General features: G+C 41.1%; 1 protein-coding gene across 9 annotated transcripts in view; it reads left to right on the forward strand.

The window, feature by feature from the left end:
• gphnb (gephyrin b) overlaps positions 1-18,197 on the forward strand; it is a 144,871-nt gene that overhangs the window by 93,331 nt on the left and 33,343 nt on the right. For 4 of the 9 annotated variants that reach the window (XM_084737143.1, XM_084737140.1, XM_084737144.1 and 1 more), the window contains exons 9-10: positions 12,576-12,617; positions 15,621-15,695. The exons of the other annotated variants lie outside the window; for them this stretch is intronic. In XM_084737143.1, the coding sequence (XP_084593269.1) occupies positions 12,576-12,617; positions 15,621-15,695 (117 nt within the window). The remainder of the gene's footprint in view (positions 1-12,575; positions 12,618-15,620; positions 15,696-18,197) is intronic. 9 annotated transcript variants of the gene reach the window in all.

The raw sequence follows: 18,197 nt of genomic DNA on the forward strand, positions 1-18,197 counted from the left end.
ACAAGCAAAAAAAAAAAAAAAAAAAAGCCTGATCTGTGGACAGATCACAGAATCATCACTTGCAAATGAGTGGTGACAGAGGATCATTGGCAGAGAGAAGTGATCAGACAGAGGGAGATGAATGATTTATGTCCTGGCTGTATGCGTAAGCACCGTTCCAATGTCACATCAGCCGGCTGTAGTGTGATGGATCAATGATCTACGGCAGCTTCCACCCCTGCAATCCACATCTGTACAGGAGACTCGACTCTGTGCTGTCCGTAACTATCAGTATACAGAAGAAAACGTGCGTATGCGTGTGTGTTTGTTTGTGTATTATGTCCCCTTGGCCCTGTTTTGAGCTGTGGTATGTTCTGCTGGAGTGGCAGAGGTGATGTCCGCTGGGTGCGTGGCTCAGTTAGCCTCCACTATCGAGGACCTCTGCTGGGGATTTGGGACTGTTTATGTGCACAACTCTGTGTATGTACAGTATGTGTATATTTTTATTTGGGAAAGCATGTACAGAATGTCCGGTCTCACAACACTACTGCTGTCCATGTATGTGGACAAGTGCTATCAATAACATTTGTTTTTGTTGTCGTTTTTCTTCTATTGCTTCTATAGTTGACTACAAATTAAGACAGTTTTCAATAAATGAGTGGAGAAATTAAAAGAAATCCTTACCTACATGGCAGGAGTGGATCACTGACTGGTCTGAACATTATTGTTCAAATATTATCGAATTTTCAAAATGTAAATCAGCAACCCATCCTCACAGATTCATTTATCACATATGCAGACATTAACACATGCCTCCATCTGTCCCCATGAATAAACATGATATAATATCAGGGGAGAAAATACCTGTTACAGACACGTTGTTCAGGTTTGAAAATAAGATAAAAGAACTTTTCTTGTGGTGTGTTTGACCTGTTTTATTTTGAAGATTGTAATTACTTCCTCCCACCAGCTCCATGAGATAACAGCATAGATTTCTTTCTTTCTTGTGCAAGCAGTGTAGGGAAGGACCATAGACAGTATAACAGACAGTGGATTGAGCGTTCGTGGCATCGCCCATAGGTTTCTGAAGAGCTGACGTGAAGCTCGCAGTGTGTTGGCTGTGGCCGTCACCATCTTGGCAGCTACCTGACTTGACTAACTCCTAGTTAATCCAAAAAATGGCTAAAGAGGTGGAGCGTGTGGCAGTCTGTGATGGTACCCAAAGCAAAGCATCCACACCATTAATTGTGGATGAGTTTAATATAATTTAAATGGGTGAGTTATATAAAAATTCACCCCATACGGTTGACGTGAATTTGGAAATTAGCAATAGAGATGTGTATGTGTATTTCCCAGTCAGTTACTCCAGGAGTTGCTGGTTCAGGCAGACACAGTAAACGTGACTAAGTCACTGACTGTCTGAGCGTCAGTACATTTTACATAATCTCTGTTATTGACCTGTGAATACAGGCGCTGTTGTTTCAATCTTTATTTCCTGATTTGGTGTGGTATTGTGGGGCTCCATGGTAAACCCCAGAGGAGACTTTTTGAGTTATCTATCTTTTAGATTGTGAGTTGGATCGTGCTGAACTGTTCTGGGATTGTGGGAAAACAAAACAGTCTTTACAGAGTAGATTGAACTGAAACCACACCTATACCTTTGCATATAGTGGAGAGGATATTAAACATTGGGGATGCACAATTTTATCAGCTCGTCATCTGCATAAACAAGTGAAGGCTTTAAAATGACATACTGTCGTTGGCTTGAAATGCAGATATTTCTGCTGATATGATGACGTTTTAAATATGCACACGTGATGCAAGTACTTCTGCAGCGTGGAGGTTTTTTAAAATGTCTGCGTCAGCGTTGGTCATGCTACAGGAGGAGCTAAAACACATTTCTTTAACACTACAAATTTAATTTCCCATCTTAAAAGCTATGATCCCAAAATGTCAGCGGCAGTTTTCTTGTGGTGCCCAGTGCATGTGTAAATTTTTAAAAGTTTTGTATTTTATGTCAGCATCTGCCAGTGGGCCATAATAATATGCTAATGCCACTCTAAAGGAGACACTTGTTGTCTCTCTGCAATTAGGTGGGGAAAAAAATATCTGTATGTATCGGTATTGGCATCTGCAGTCAGCAAAAATGAGTTGAAAAAATTCAGAATATCTTCCAGTATCCCTATTTAAACATCAAATCCACAAAGTCTGATGAATACGGAAGTGATGTGAATCGTGCTTGGTGGTGTTTGCAGTCACCAGTGCTTTTCCCAGCTGAAAAACTATTTAGTAGACTGGTGATCATCCATCAGTAGAGTTATAGGACTTACAGAATCTGTCAAAGTGCATTTAAAGCTATTCTGAAAGCTCACAATCGCCCAGCATCCCACTTAGACACTTTATGGCAGTTCTTCCTCGCATTTGTCACCTGTTTAAGTAGTCCGGATGCTGCAGGAATCTTTGTGCGCTGCCATCTTTTCTTAGTTTTTTTTCTGTGACATTGGACTGTGTTTATGTGTGTACATGCTCTGCAGCGAGTTTGACAGAGTGTGTGACTGGATGGTTTTGTTGGTCTGGGAATATGAGGACATTGAGGCCTGGCGCAGTGTGACGCTCCGGCGCTGTTTTACAGCCTGTGTCGTCATTCCTTACAGGTTTATTCCCCCGTGGAACCGATAGATAGGACTTGTTATATGCCTTTGTGCTCGGCTGAAATTATTCACGTTTGGTTTTACCTGACAGTATTGACCGCTTGTGCGTCTGTTGTCGTGTGTGCGTGTGTGTTTGAGTGTGTGTGACAACTAGATATGTGTTATTGTCCTCCTCCAGTGCAGTAGGGCTCATAAAAGTGACTCCTCATCTCCTGGCTTGCTGAAGGTGTGGAGGATTTATTATGGAGTGAGTGAGAAAGAAAGAAAGGCGAGAAGGAGAGAAGGAACAGGGAGTGGGAGGGAGAGGAAGGGACGGAGAGCTAATGAGTTAGAGAGGACAAGGGACTGAAAGAGAGTGGGAGGTGGGGAAGGGGAGATGGATATAAAATGAAAATGAAGGAAACGGACACACAGGACGGTTTGGCTAGCTAGGCCTGTGCTGAACGGTCTGTCTTTCTCTCTTTCTGTCTGTCTGTTCGTCTATCTGTATCCATCTGTCCATCCCCGAGGGCGAGTCCGGCAGCTCACCTCACATCAGCCCCGCTTTCCCGACTCCATCATCTCAAATCAGGATGAAAACAGCAGAAAAAGAGGAGGCAGAGTGAGGAGGAGGAGGAGAAGCAAAAGAGTGAGAGTTGGGAGGGAGAAAAAGAGTCACATCCGTCATTTCCCTCAACAGAAGCTCATGGGAAATGCACACACACATTCTCACACAGACATGCGCGCACACAGACCTCAGTCATGCGTGTATGATTTAGCGCAGCACCGTATGTGCAGCTATATACCCTCCTCCTCCTCCTCATTCTCCTCCTCTTTATTGTCTCTTGGGCTGTTGCATTTCCTTGCTGCTCCTTCGCTCTCTTGTGCGCCCTTCTCACTCCAGCCTTCCCTTCTTATCTCCCTCTTTCCCTCCTTACTCTCTCGCTCCTCGCTCACCCTCTCCCAGTTAGTGAGTGTGTAAAAGTGTGTGTGTGTGTGAGAGAGAGAGAGTGTGTGTGTTCTTGTGTGCATGTGCCGGGGAGCTCATTCTGTTCCGACTCCAGGCAGAAGATGGTAAGTAATGTCTTTCCTCCTGCATATCTGAGAGAATGTTTACAGGTTTTGAGTGCTGTGTGTGTGTGTGAGTGTGTGTGTGTGCAGAAGTAATTTGTGTGCCTGTTTAATAAGGTTTTGTATTATTAGCTGAGTGGAAATGGGGGTGGATGCATTGCGTGTACAGTGTGTGTTTTTAAATATAATTGGTGCTCTTGCATACATATTTGTGCATGTGTGCTCCTGCTGTTGCTGATGAGGATGATGATGCCTGAAGGGGGAACGCTGTCAGGCCACGGATGAGTTTAGGGGGTAGAAGGGTGAGTAATGTAGCGGTGGGACTGTTGACTAGCTTAAACTAGCAGGACAAGAGGAGGAGGAAGAGAATAAAGGATGTAGTGTTCCTGATAGTGGTTTTTCTGCAGCGTTTGAAAGTGGTGGACATTAAACACACATAAAAAGAGAAGGAGGAAGGAGGATGAGCATGAGCAAGCGAGACAATGTAGCAATCTCCCAGGACTCCACACTCCATCAGCGTTTAAGTCAAGCCAATCAGCCACCTCCTCAGAAACAGAGCCCACTTCTCCATCCATGCTTCCCTTCCTCATTTAGCCGCTGAGCAATTTACAGTAGAAAAAAAAAGGAATAAGAACCCCCTTGATCCCGATTCCTGCACTGTTATTCCCCGTCCCTGGAGTTATCATGTGCTTCCCTCCAGTCACACAGCAGCTTAGCTGGAGCAGAGCTACTGTAAGTGGTAATGAGGGCAATATGGATGGAGAAGTGTGGAAGCAGCACCTTCAGAATCCATGACGGCTTTTAAACAGCTGACAGGGAGAAGCATCAGGATATTGATGTGGCTGTTGAGAGGGGACTCTTACCGATATGTAAGGTACAGCGATAAATTTGCAGCGTTATCGATGCTGCGTTACAGAAAGGTTCCCACAGTGTGTGAAGAATAGATCCATGCAGGGCTACTTAATGCCTTTTTTGTTGTACAAGTTGTTCATTCTTGCTGTTTTACACAGACGCCAAAGCAAAGACATAGATAATGTTTGGCTTTTGTTTACCAAACGTCTAAAAGACAACAAGAATATACTAAAACACATTTCAGTTTTGAGTTATTTCTGTCCATAACCGATTTAAAATTATATTTTTGGAATTTGTTTGCTTAAATTGAAAATAATGACAGCATCTGTGTTTATAATGGCTCCCTACAAGCCTCACTTTCACTATTCAAAAAATGGGAAAATCATGTCTCCATTACAGCCCACATGAAGAACAAAGTCACGCTTTTTCTTGAGAACGTCACTCCACCCTGATGCCAACCCCTGCCACAGTTTCTTGCTTATGCAAAGCATTAATTTTACTCAAACTGTGTTATTACTCTGGGGCGCATTTCATTACAAAAGTCAAATTTGATTTACATTTGTGACAATTTCAGTGCACTTCTTCAGACAGTTCAACGTGCTTCTTTGTTCTTTTATTTCCAAAATGTTAATAATTTCTTAAAAGAACTAGGCTCCGACTCTGAAGGAACACAAAGCGATCCAATGTTGTGTGTGTTCCCCTGTCAAACAGTGTTTCCCATAGCGGTGCCCTCTGTGGCTGAAGGATAGGTTATGGTTAGGTTAAGCAGACTAAGGTGAGGGGGACACATATCAACAAGGGAACAGATTTCAACACAGCATATAACAGCACCTGGAAACGCCAGAGGGCGGACAAGTTGCCTGTTTTCACTCTAACTGATTTCTTTTTTATATTTAAAATGATAACCAATCTCATGTCTGTGCTGTGCTCTAAATATGAAGCTATCGCCAGCAGCTGGTTAGCTAAGCGTAGCACGAAGGCTGGAAACAAGGGGAAACAGCTAGTCTGAATCTGTCAAAGGTAACAAAACACATCCAGCAGCATGTTTAAAGCTGACTAACTAACACTTTATATCTCTTTCTAGAGTCTCTGCTGGTTTTCTGACAGCCATATAGGAGCAAGACTCCCCTGTTTCCCCCAGTAAAACCACAAGGTGTCATTTTTACACTTTGTTTGTTGTACAAAGGAAACAAACAAAATATAATATGTTTATTAGTGAGTTTAAGACCTTTGGGCAGAGCCAGACTGGCTGTTTCCAGTTTTTCCAACCTTTGTGTTTGTGTGCTTCAAATTAACCAGCAAGAAATCAAACAAGCAAATTTCCAAAATGTCTCATTTTACCTTCAAAACAAAATTAAAAAATGCAGTGCAAATATTTCAACCTGTGACCAGTTGAAATTAGTGTGTTTTCTAGAAGTGTCAAAAATTAGACAGAACAATGCCTGTTGCTACACTAGAATTAAGGAAAATTTTAATGTGATCTGAGAAAATAAATGAAACAAGTTGACCGGCATCTGAGACACTGGACTGATAGATTTTTTAAAAATTTGTAAAAAGAAAATAAGTCTTCAAAGTCTCACAGAATGACTTCTTAAGGAGATTTTTGCAGTGTGCTTCTCTTCATTCCCTTTTTGAAAATCTGCTTAGTCCAATCTTTACGTCGCCTCGGGGAAAACAGAAACATGCGTGTCAAGCTGGAGTGTATATCCTGTCTGAGAGAGATAGACAACAGCTTTCAGTAACTGTACGGAAAAGGCAGTTAGCTGAGAAGAAGGATCCTATTCCCCGCTAAATGTCAGGTGCAGAGGGTTAGCGGGGACAGCTTGGTCGAATAGGACACAGGATGTATTTTAATATATGTGATATATTGTTGCAGAGACCAGATGAAAGTAGCTACGGCCAGATGGAAAGTGCTCTTTTGTCTCTGATTAATGCATTCAGCCCACCCTCCCCTTGCTTTATTTGGCTCGTAGTGCCCATAGACCATTTGGGTCAAATTGCTTAAGGCTTTAAGTCCAAATCACTTCAGCTAAGTCCACTGTGCTTGTTCATGTGTGTACAGAGCGTGTGGGATTTTTATTTTTTTTGTTACTAATAAGATGAAAGTAAAGATATCTACAAGTGAACTATATATATCAATGTCTAAGAATGTTTAACATGTGTTTCCATGCGTTACGAACATGCGTCTGCATGTGTGAAGTTTGCATGCATTGTGTGCGATATTATATTTGACTCGAGTTACTCACGCCCACTGACTCTGAGAGTTTGCCTCGAGGGTGATGGAGAGAGAACGGAAAGGGTACAAGAGAGCTTTGAATAGCGAGACAGAAAGAGACGGAGAGACGAACAGTCAGAGAGACAGCGGAGGGGGAGAAGACAGACAGGAAATGAAAGGCAGTAAGAAGGGATGGATGAGACTGTCTGACCAGCTGAACTGAGCGTGCTCATTCACCATGTGGGCTGCTGATGAGAAGGAGCAGAGGAGGGGGGAAACATGGGCCTGTCAAATCATCTGTGTTAGCTCTCACTCTCTGCCACGCCGGCAACTCACTCAATAGCTCATTAATTTCTAATGCATGTAGACACTGAGAAGGCCATACAGTAGGAGGACGGTGATGAATGGCCACCGCTTGGCGACGGAGCGCGCAGCACATGCTTCTGGTCAGCGGTGCTCACTGGTTGCTGTAGATTATTTCTCACCTTTAGTATTTATTCCGAGGGGAGCCGAGCTTTTCTTTTTCAATAACTCGCTGTTTTGAAGATGTAAGCACAAAACTTCAAATCAGTTTAAGGCACTGACGGCACGCAAGTTTAATTTGACAAGCAAAGACAGCAACTCATCAGAATCCTGCACAGTCAGTGTGTGTGATATCGTTCAGAAGATGTTTACGCTGATCAGACTGAATCTATAATTCAGTTTGGATATGAGGAATGTGTAATCTAATAACAGATACTCATGACTGGGAGTGTGTGATGTAGTTTTGTGTGTCAAAAGACGTGTGAGATAACTGTTGGGAGGCAGAAACCAATGTTGTTCCTTTCTCAGGGCCAGTTTAAGGAAAATTCTGATCTATTTCTCATATTTATTGGTCTTATTTTCAGAAGTGAGACCATTCTGACTGTGGATCGTGTTGACCACCTCCATTATAGAGACTTGGGAAATGCAAACTCTGCAAAACAACCTATTTCAAGCCACTCAACCCTCCTTAAAAGAGAAATCTGTAATATATTTCAAACTCCAGAGTTTAGCGTTACATTGACAGACAACTGACAACTCACAGTGTAGGGCTCATCCTCCCTTGTTATTGTCAGTTCACGATATTGCACTCGTCTTGCGCTCCTGCAGTGTTCCTGCAGCCTGTCTGAGCTCCTCGCAGTCTTGGGAGGAAGGGGTCGGTGGAAACAAATTGCTTCAATCATAAGCTGTATATTAAATAGGATTTCAAACTATATAATATACCAATTCGCTGTTTGGACCGCCAAGCTCATTTTTCTCCACAATTGTATATTTCATATTGCTGCTTTAAAGGCAAAATGAGTAGGATTTTCCAAAGAAACAATGTATAGACTCATACAAAAATAACCCATGTGAATCATCACTTATGGCGTGTGTGGTGGTGTCTGTATCTGCAGAGACTCAGCCTTCTGCCTGTATTTCCTTACTTGGCTTGGGTCTGGACACTGTAGCCCCAAGCCAACAACAGCACATAGGTCGCGAGGACTATAAAACCATAGCGATCAGGATGCACACATCAGAAGCATGTACTTGAGCCGGGGAGGAAGGGACAACTCATCTGCTTTAAAGTCTGATAAAACTTTTTTTATAAACTTGAAATTTACTCGTATCATTTGAAATTCTTGTCTCTATAAATCTGACCTGAGGTAACACAGAATTTAGATGTAGCCAAGAGCAGAGGGATCTACTTGCCTGCCACTTTGCCGCCTACTTAAAATCTGCCCGTTCAGTTGCACTCGCCAGTTTGTTTACATGTGTGAGTCTACATTTTCTGAAGATCTACAGTAGAGAAGATAAGTGCAAAGGAAGCAGGGACCCTAGTCAGAGAGGCCACGATTATAAATAGGGATGTGCTGATCTGATATTTAGTATCGGTCCAGTACTGACCAAAAATTCTTGATCAGATATCAAAAAGGAAGAAAAAAAATCATCATAATCCAGTGCAAACTATTGAGTGCTGAGTTATATCCATCCTGTAATTATAATTCATTTGCTATTCTAAATCCTCAGATTTAAACTATATTTTTAAACTACATTTAAATATCTTAAAAAACACTGCACTTTGAATTCATTTTGAAAATTTGAAAGGTGCTGATCAATCAAAAATGCTGTCAAAAATGTTTAAATAAGAAGTAAGTAAACAAAGTGCATCAATACAACAGGTCAGTTGTTTATGAGAGGCGAAAAGACAATATCGGATTCAGGTTTGTGGTTTTTGTATTGGAAAAAAAATGGGAAAAGTGTGTTTGAGCAATCCTTACTCTCAAATATATGTCAGTTTTGTGTTCATAATCTATTTTAATGGTTCCCTGTGGAGTGTTTGACGACTGCTAATACACATACCTGACAACAGTTCACACTACTCATCTGATTTATAGGATGTGGTAATGCACCAACAAAAGGCAGTGGTGAAGAAGACTGTAAACAATATATAAACTGCCTTTGCAAATGTTTTGTGAGGAAAACACGCTCAACACCTTTGCTAGACATCAAGGACACACAGTGAGTTTTTGTGACAAACAATGAATGTAAACAGAAACTTTGTTTACTATATTTAAAAAAAAAAAAACTACACAGGGCACCTTTAATGACTGAGCTACAGAGTGAGGTCAGCTGTAATCCAGAACCAAACAAATTGTTTTGTTCTTTATGAGTCACAGGAAATCATCAGGAATCTTTTAGAAGGAGTAGATGTTCGTACCAGTTAAATTGAGCAGTATGTTAATGGAGTCTGGCAGGCAGAATCCAGACAGTCACTGAACTCCAACTCCAGAGTGAGTATTTTCAGAGCAGTGGGCTTTTGTTTTCAAGATTATATGCTTAGCTTCACATTGAGAGACAATTGACAGTTATAATCAGGTGATCAGTTTACAGAGGAGGCGTCGCTTGTTACTCGTCTTGCACTCCTGCAGTGTTCCTGCAAGCCTTCCTGAGCTGAAGTCTGGTTAGAAAAGGGTGGTGGGAGACAACTTGCTTCAACCATAGACTAAATTTTTAAGAGGATTTACTGTACTATCTGTGGTTCTAACTCTCCATATTGACTGCAGTACTCATTTTTGGATGCACAGTTGTTACACATTGGTCCTTTAAAATTTGCATTTAATTTGGTCAGGTAATGACGGAATTAACAGAATATTTTTCTTCCAGGTTTTGCATTAAGAGGCCATTTCAGTATGTGTAGAAATTGAAAACATCCAACTTAGTGCTTTTACAAGTGCACTAGCTAGTTTCAGAATACTCGCCACTTGCATGACAACTGTAAAGTAAATATCTTAGACTGGAGTGGACAAAAAGGTTCATTCGATATTGGTAAGTTCAGCTTTCTCCTAACAGACTGCTACCTTGCTCCTACAGTATTTAAGAGATACGTGTGCAGTTCACTCCTGAGTTTCAATTTGTAGCCTCCTGCGGTTTCCTGCCAGTGTCCATTATCTGAGCGGTGAGTTTGATGAGGGCAGCTACTGTGAATCTACAGCATTTCAATTAGGAGGGATGGGATGCTCATCTCCTTGACAGCCCCACTTTAAAAAGGCAATTTATTACAGAATCTAAAATATTACTGTTTCATGAGGAAAGGTCGGGAATTATCCGGTGACTTTAGTAATAACTCATAGTGAGCTTGGCTTTCATAGCAGCCATTATTTTTGCCAGGAATGAATGTGATATTTTTAAATGAATTTCCCAGTGATATGTCATGTTGGAGCTGGAACGGCTCTTGGAGCAGCAAAAACCTCTGCCAACACAGATGGCCGTGTTTGTGTTGTGGTCGTTTGTTTTTTGATATTTTGACAAAAAAAAAACCAAAACAAAACGCATGAATGAAATGCTGTACAGCCCCCGTCTTGGACGTGAATGACTCCTACTCCTACTGCCATCAGTAAATAAACAGCTATAGATTATAATTGCCTCTGATATCTGTCCATCAGAATTTAGGGAAAACGTGTGGGCAACTTCCAGAAATATCTTGTTCAAAAAAAAGGCAGAAATGTAGCCTCATTACTGTAGGTAATAAAAGTCTTCATGTGCCTTTTGGTGGAGGCGTTGCTATTAAAAGTGTCTTACCACAGCATGAATGAAAATGCTCCAACCAGCAGACCCCAGCAGAGCAGTAATAGGTGATACATTTGGGCACTAGAAAGAAATTGCATTGCAGTTTCCTGGCTCATTTTATTTCCCTTGTGATTTCTGGTTTACATGTTGTGTTAGACGTCTACATGATTGGAAGAAAGGATATTAAGTCGGAGACGTTTTGGATCAATCGTTGACACTTGCATTGATTACTGAGTTGTGTTGTACTGAGGTCTGTATCCTTTATCAGTTACAATTGATTTGGATTTGTGCGTCCTTGAAAGCCATTGATGTGACCTAACATAGGGTAAATACTAACGGAAAACTGCAGCTTCTCTGTGACACTGCAGTTGATTTCACTGGTGTTATTTGAATGCATGTTATTTCAGTAGAAACCGTAATAAATACCTGTAAGAAATTGATGCATTACACATCAGGTCGGGGCTTGAAGCACAGATTATCTCTGTGTTGTCTCTTGTCAAATATAACACAAGCCACAAGGAGAAAGAGGCTGTACTAGAAACAATTTGATTGTTTCTAGTACAGTAACTGCTTTTCAAAAACCACTCTTTACCCTTGACGCCGCACTTCCTTGCTTGACGTGTTGAGTTTAGCGAAAGAAAATGACAAAGTTATTGAGCGGTGATGTTGAGGATGCAATTATGGATGGACATTTCAAGCAAAAATAGCAATCAGCTTGATAGTGAACTTCAGATAATTAACTGGCTGCTGTCATTGTTAACAGTTAGCTGCCAGTCAGTCCAGTCTCTGTGAAAGGACTGAACAGGAAGATCCTCCTCCCATTGTAAGATAAGCCGATTTGCCAAAAAAAATCCCTCCAGGCTTTCACTGGTGTTTCGGTATTGTTTGAAGCCTAACATGCCTGATTTAACAACACCTTTTTAAAAAATAATTCTGATGCATGTCGCATTGCTTCTTGGTATCACAAGTCACAAGTAAGTCACATTTTTGCACTCAAGTCCCAATGAAGTGTCAAATTTTGAGTCCTAAACAAGTCATAATGTAACAGTAAGTTTCCAGCCTCATTGATTTACAAAGGTTCTTAGTGGTTAATCTAAGATTAGAGAAGAATTAGCTCACTGACTATGTTAATATTACGCTTGACTTACCGTTCTTAGTGCAACTTCAAAAGTCAAACCAAGTTGGAAGTTGTTGCATCTCTGTCTGTAATTTTCAACACTCGTATTTTTCACTTGAGTCCAAGTCATTTGTGTGAATTGTTGCCATTGCAAAATTGCAACTCCGTGGACGGGCTGTCTCTAAGTGTCTTCTCAGAGCAGTGGGACGTGGATTTAGTCATCAGGTCACGTGAATGTCCACACCTGGCAAACAAGTTAAAACATTTAAGCTGCATTTGACACAGTGTTCAAAATGTGTGATGTTTGCTGTGAAACCTGTTCTCCTGTTGTTCTGATGGAGGGGTGAAACCCCATGCAACTCCTACCTGCTGTCCTGACCTGTCCTGACCTGTCCTGTCCTGACCTGTCCTGTCCTGTCCTGTCCTGTCCTGTCCTGTCCTGTCCGTCATGCCCTTGGCTGCCTTGGCCCATCCGAGACAGTCACACAGAGACCTGTCACGCAGATGTCCTCCTGAAAGACAGAGGGCGCTGTCTGCTTCAGCCACCAGTCTCTGTGTGCCTCTGTCCCCCTGCTCAACCCGGCTTTGGCTCTGTTAACCCTCTTCTCTTCTCCCCTCCTCTTCTCTCTCGCGGCACCAGGCGCGGCTCCCCTCCTGTTCATCCACCCTAAGCATTGCTGAGGTACTCCTGCATGGGTTCTAATGCATCGTTACGGCCGTCACCATGGCATCGGTTTCTACTCCCTCCCTCTCCAAACGCACTTCTTCCTACCTCCTGCCTGGCATGACTGCTTCCTCCCTTCCTAAACCTTCCTATCCTGTCCCTTGTGTTGTCCTGCCTGCTGCCCTCCTGCTGTCTCTCTGTGGTTTTCAGCACACTACCCACAATCCTTTCTGTTCCTTCCTCTCTGTTTTGGTGTGGATGTGGTCTTGTTATGTTTTTTCCTCTGATTTTGTCTTGTAGTAAAAAATGTCCTGTACACGTACTGTATCTAACCCTCGCCTTGTTTTTTTTTTTTCACACTCACACTCCAAAATAAACAAACCTCCATCACTTGGCATATTCCTCCACTGCGTTTCAACCTCAGAATTGAAGTTGAAAGATGCCTGAATTATGTATTTGAATGAAAGTGATATTGCTTGCACAAACAAAGTGCGTTTCTCTCCCTCTGTGTACACACCTCAGTTCCTTTTAACACTCACACACACACAGCAGCTTGTAAAAAGACAAAAAAAAAGGCCCGGGAAATGTGCCGTAAGCCTTTGCAGCTCACTCTCTGTGCTTGTTACTCTGGTCAAGGCCCAAAGACTCTGATCTGTAAGTGATAAAGACATGGCCTCAGTGCAAGGGCATGGAAGAGTGCTGACACTTGTCCAATGCGATATCGGAATCCATTGATTACCTGTAATTGTGCGGTAATGAAATCTGGAAAAGAGTTCGCAAAGAGGACTTAAAAACAATAATCTCAAAGGTGGTGGGAGGAAATGTTCAGTTTAATTTTATTTTCTATCACATAAGCTTAGTGATCATTTTGCTACCTTTTTCTAAATGGAAAATGAGAACAAAAAACTCTTTTCCCAAATGTAATTGTAATGCAATAACTGTCTATTGCTCTTGTGATAAACAGGTTATATTACCATAATTTGATTAGTGTAGACACATTACTTGTAATATGTGTTAGAGCTTGACCAACACTTAGAATACTTAGTAATATTTTAGCCAATTGTTGTCTTTTGTCTCACACATATGGTATATTGATATTGCAAAGTACCGTTTGCCAGCCTTAAAAGGATAGTTTGGATTTTTTGAAGCGTGGTTGTATGAGTTAATCATCCGCTGTACTGTAAAACAAGCCGCAGCATGGAAGCCAAGTCATGTACTGCTGTGGACAGGGTCAGCAGCAAAAGGTATTTTAGCCACCTAAAAAAGGTCTACCTTAAAAAATCTATATCATTTTAGTGATATATTATTTTCAGTGCTTTTCCGTGCCATCAGACAACCAACAGGAAAAGAACTGACATAAAAGACAGTTATTGCTCTCTCCAAAGTTTGTGTTACTGGGTGACTTTGTGAATCTGAACTGTCCGTTTTAAACAAAGTCAAACAATAACACAAACTAACTAACCGTTCAAGGCAGCGGGAGACCAGTTCATCCTTGAGTCCAAGTGGACGTTTGTACCAAGAAGAAATTCCCTCCGTGCGTTCATGAGATATCACCTTCACGAAAACGGGACGGACATGAGGTCATAGTGACCTTGATCTTTAACCGCCGTTAACCAGGCGTTCTTAAGATGTCGCAATCACAAGAATGTGTTGACCTGAAAACATAAGGTCTGTTGCCACAGCTGTCACAGGCGAGGAGGCATAAGAAGATTTTTTTTTAAAGGTTTTCAAAATCACGAATCACAGATGATTTTGCATTCTGATGATCATTTACTGTGTTTAATACACTGACTATCAATAAGTATCTCATACACCCAAACATTAAAAAAATCCAAATTATTCCTTTGAGAAATGATGAATTGCAGTATAGAGATGTCAAACACGTTGTACAGTATTTTTAAGGACATTTAGAAATTCATGTGTTTATGATGCTGTCCTGCCCAGTTCAGTGGTTCAGTCAAGTTTATTATGATTTGGATTTTTATTTTCAAGTTTTATAGGCTTCATTTTTATATTTTCCATCTTTATCTTTTTTTCATTTTGATGTATTTTTGTAGAATTTGTGTTGTTGCTTTTAGTTTTTTTTTTATATTCATTTAATTAATAATTAATATATTTGCTGTTTGTGTTTTTTCACCTGTAATATGTGCTGCTCAGCACATAGTGTATCTGGGTCACAGTCCTTTGATAACTTAATTTAAGAGATCCTCTGTAAAAAATATTATTGCATTCAGGTTTAAAACAAAAATAACAGTATCTGTCAGGCTTTATATTCAGTGCCATCACATACGTTTTAAAATAGCTAAGTCTACCTCATTAGATTGAATACACAATTGCAAAAATATGGCATTAAAGTCCGATCTTTGCCTCTTTTCCTGAGAGTAACTGTAATCCAGTTACTGTGCTCTTACTGCAGTGACATGATTTAATGTTTTAAACCAAACAGGTCAGTGTAACTGGTTTACTGTAGTACCATCACCTGTAAACTGTATTTCTCCTCCCAGCTGCTCGCACGTTGTCAGACAGAGGCCTCGGGTACAGCCAGGGGTCAAGCACTCACTCAGATTCACTTTTTAACTCCCACTTGCACTCACACTGATCGAGGGACGTGTCCACTGGAACTGAACTGATTCTGTTCTTCATCCATCTTTGGTTTTCTTGTGTCATTGGTGGTTAGTGTTCTCTAGTGAGTCCTTTGCCACATCTTTTTATTTTCAAATTTCCTTTGGTCCGATTGCAGAGTGTGTGTCAGGTTAGTACTGGCTTAGTTCTGGCATGTGTGTTGCGTGTGTGTGTGTGTGCTTTTGGTGCATTTGTGTGCAAACTGAGGTGACTCTGAGTGTGAGTGTGTGTGTGTGTGTGTGTGTGTGTGTGTGTGTGTGAGCAACTGTGTTCTTAAAAAGCACCACTAACTGATATGTTGTGTTGATCAGAGTGGGCAGAATGCATGCCTGTTTGCCTGCACCTGTGTGAGCGTGTGCGTGGCATGAAGGTGAGTGACTATCCTGTGGCTTCCCCCAGGCCTCACGGAGAGAATTCAGGGCTCACCTGGATGAGGTCATCACGCTCAAGTCAAGGTACTCTACCTTGGACCAGGTAAACCCGCTAACCTTCTACCAAACTCTTATCTACCGGCATGCAGGCCACTGGCATCCCACATAGCACCTCAGCACACTAGAGACACACACCAACACAGGTGCACACAGGCAGGGAGGCACACAGAACATGTTAGACGAGATCACAACAGGCAACCTCTTCTTATAGCATGTAGCAGGTTAGCAAACCTAGTTATTGTCTTTGCTGATACTCCATAATCAATATACACAGTATATGGTGGCTTATGTTAAGATGTAGTGAGAGATATCAAAAGTTAAAAATCCAGACAAGTGAAGATATCACAAAATCAAAACAGGGTGATGTTGTGTAAGTTAGTGTAAACCCCACACACCCCATTTACATGTGGTATAAAACATCTGGATATCTGAGACATTGCTGGAACTGGAATAAGCTGGAGCAGATTGTCCAGGCCACTTTTGAAAGTCTTCAAACTACAAGAGAGTGCGTCATACATGTCTGCATCATTTTTTAAGCAAATTTTAGAAACCGTTTTATTTTACATTAGAGATTTTTGTCCTTGCTGTATTTTCATTACTTTTTTCATTAGACCAGGGCAAGCAGGGCTGAGCTAGAAAAAGATTATGTTTACTTCCATGCACCCATAGAGATTTAGGAATATTTGACTGGCGTCAGCTGTGAGGTTGTTTTACCTCATGTCTGTTTCTAGCAGTGTCGATAAAACCACACAGTCCTGATGAAACAGATTAGCTGAGGTTTGTAAGTGGTGAACTCCAAATAAATAATACCTGAGGTTACCATAGGTCTGGAAAGTACTTGAAAGTGCTTGGTTTTTTTTTTTAATTCAAGACTTTCAAAGTGCTTGGATTTAACATACAGAACAGAGGTCCTTAACTGATTTAGCCCACTGGAATCTCTCCGCATTTTCATTTAATGAGGTATATTATCGCAAAAAGTACGATAGAGCATGTTTTTCAGCACATACAACTAATAACTACAACGATTAATCGATAACTATTCCACCCACTGAAATGTGAATATGTTCAGTTTTTTCACTTCTCTGACAGTTAATTGTTTGTGTTTGGGTTGTGTACAAAACAAGACAAACAGTGATCGACAGTTTTCACCATTTCTGACATTTTATAAACCAAAAAATTAATCGATTGATTGTGAAAATTGATCAGATTAATCAACAGTGGAAATAATCATAAGTGGCAGCCCTACATATGACATGTTTTCCAACATTAATGACTTTGAAAACAATATTGTGACAAAAGCCTCTGACCATTACCTGCTATTTACTTATTGATCACAATGAAGCAAGAAAACACAAGTTCAGGCTTTATTTGTTGGGTCTAAAAATGGCTTCTACTTGTATGCAAATGATAAACACATGAGTGCATATTAATGTGATATTAGCATAATTTAACGATTTGAAAAGTAAAAAGTCATAAAACAAAAAAGTATTTGGGTTTATATTAATTAACTGATAAATTGGTCTGTCAAAGTTTCATCCCTTTCATGAAATAAACACACACAATCTACCAACTGAGTTACCAGGCCACCTATTGGCCTGTAATTTTAAAATAACTAGTCCTTGAAAAATGCTTTAAAAGTCCCTGAAATGCATCATTACAAAAGAATATCAACCATGAATACCATGCTTTTTTACACTAACTGAAGTCAGTTTTCATGATCTGAACTCATGTTTTAAGAAAAAAATGCACCCAAGAGCTTTTAACTCGGCCTCTTCCTGCCTTATCAAGCTATAGACGACCCCTCCCATACAGCAGCATCCCTTCCACTGACCTGGAACATGCTGTGTTTGTCCTACCTAATTTACATCCTGAGATCCGATCACAAAGTGAGAGATAAGCAGAACGCTTATTGATACCAGGTATGAATACAAAGGGTCAGTGAGCTGATATCAATACCCAGCTCTGATAACATATCCAGATACATGTTATTACCAGGTGTAAATGGGGGTTTTTATTGTTGATTTTGCAAACACAAACACACATTTGACACTTCCCTGTATAACAGACTGCTACAGGGGGAGGTGTGTAGCATGTAGATCATTCAGATGTAGGTTTTCGAGTTATTGTGGTGATACACATGGCAATACGAGGGGCAGAAAACCAAAGTTAAATTTAAAGCCAAAACAAATAAGCAGCAATCAAGTTGCTCTAGAAGTTGCCCTGTGTATCACCACCTTTAGTGGTCAGCAACATTCCTCCCCATCGCCTCTCTCTTTCTATCTCAAGATCTCCACCAGCACTCATTCTCTCTCATCCATCACCCATCTGGTCTTTTGATGTGATCTGTGTATCGGTGGCTGGAGATGTTGTAGTGTTTTGATTTTGCAGGGTGCGTGAGCGTATCTGTGCGTCTGGATTTGAGCGCGAGCGTGTGTCTGAGTTAACAGATGATTGGGAAGCCCAAAGAAGCCGGGAGTCAGTGGAGAGCAGAGGCCTTCACTGTTCTGCACCGTCCTTTCCCCCCCTCGGGCTCTTGTCTCCACTC

This window comes from Lutjanus erythropterus, chromosome 15 (assembly GCF_056507025.1).
Source record: "Lutjanus erythropterus isolate fLutEry1 chromosome 15, fLutEry1.hap2, whole genome shotgun sequence".
Taxonomy (NCBI): domain Eukaryota; kingdom Metazoa; phylum Chordata; class Actinopteri; order Lutjaniformes; family Lutjanidae; genus Lutjanus; species Lutjanus erythropterus.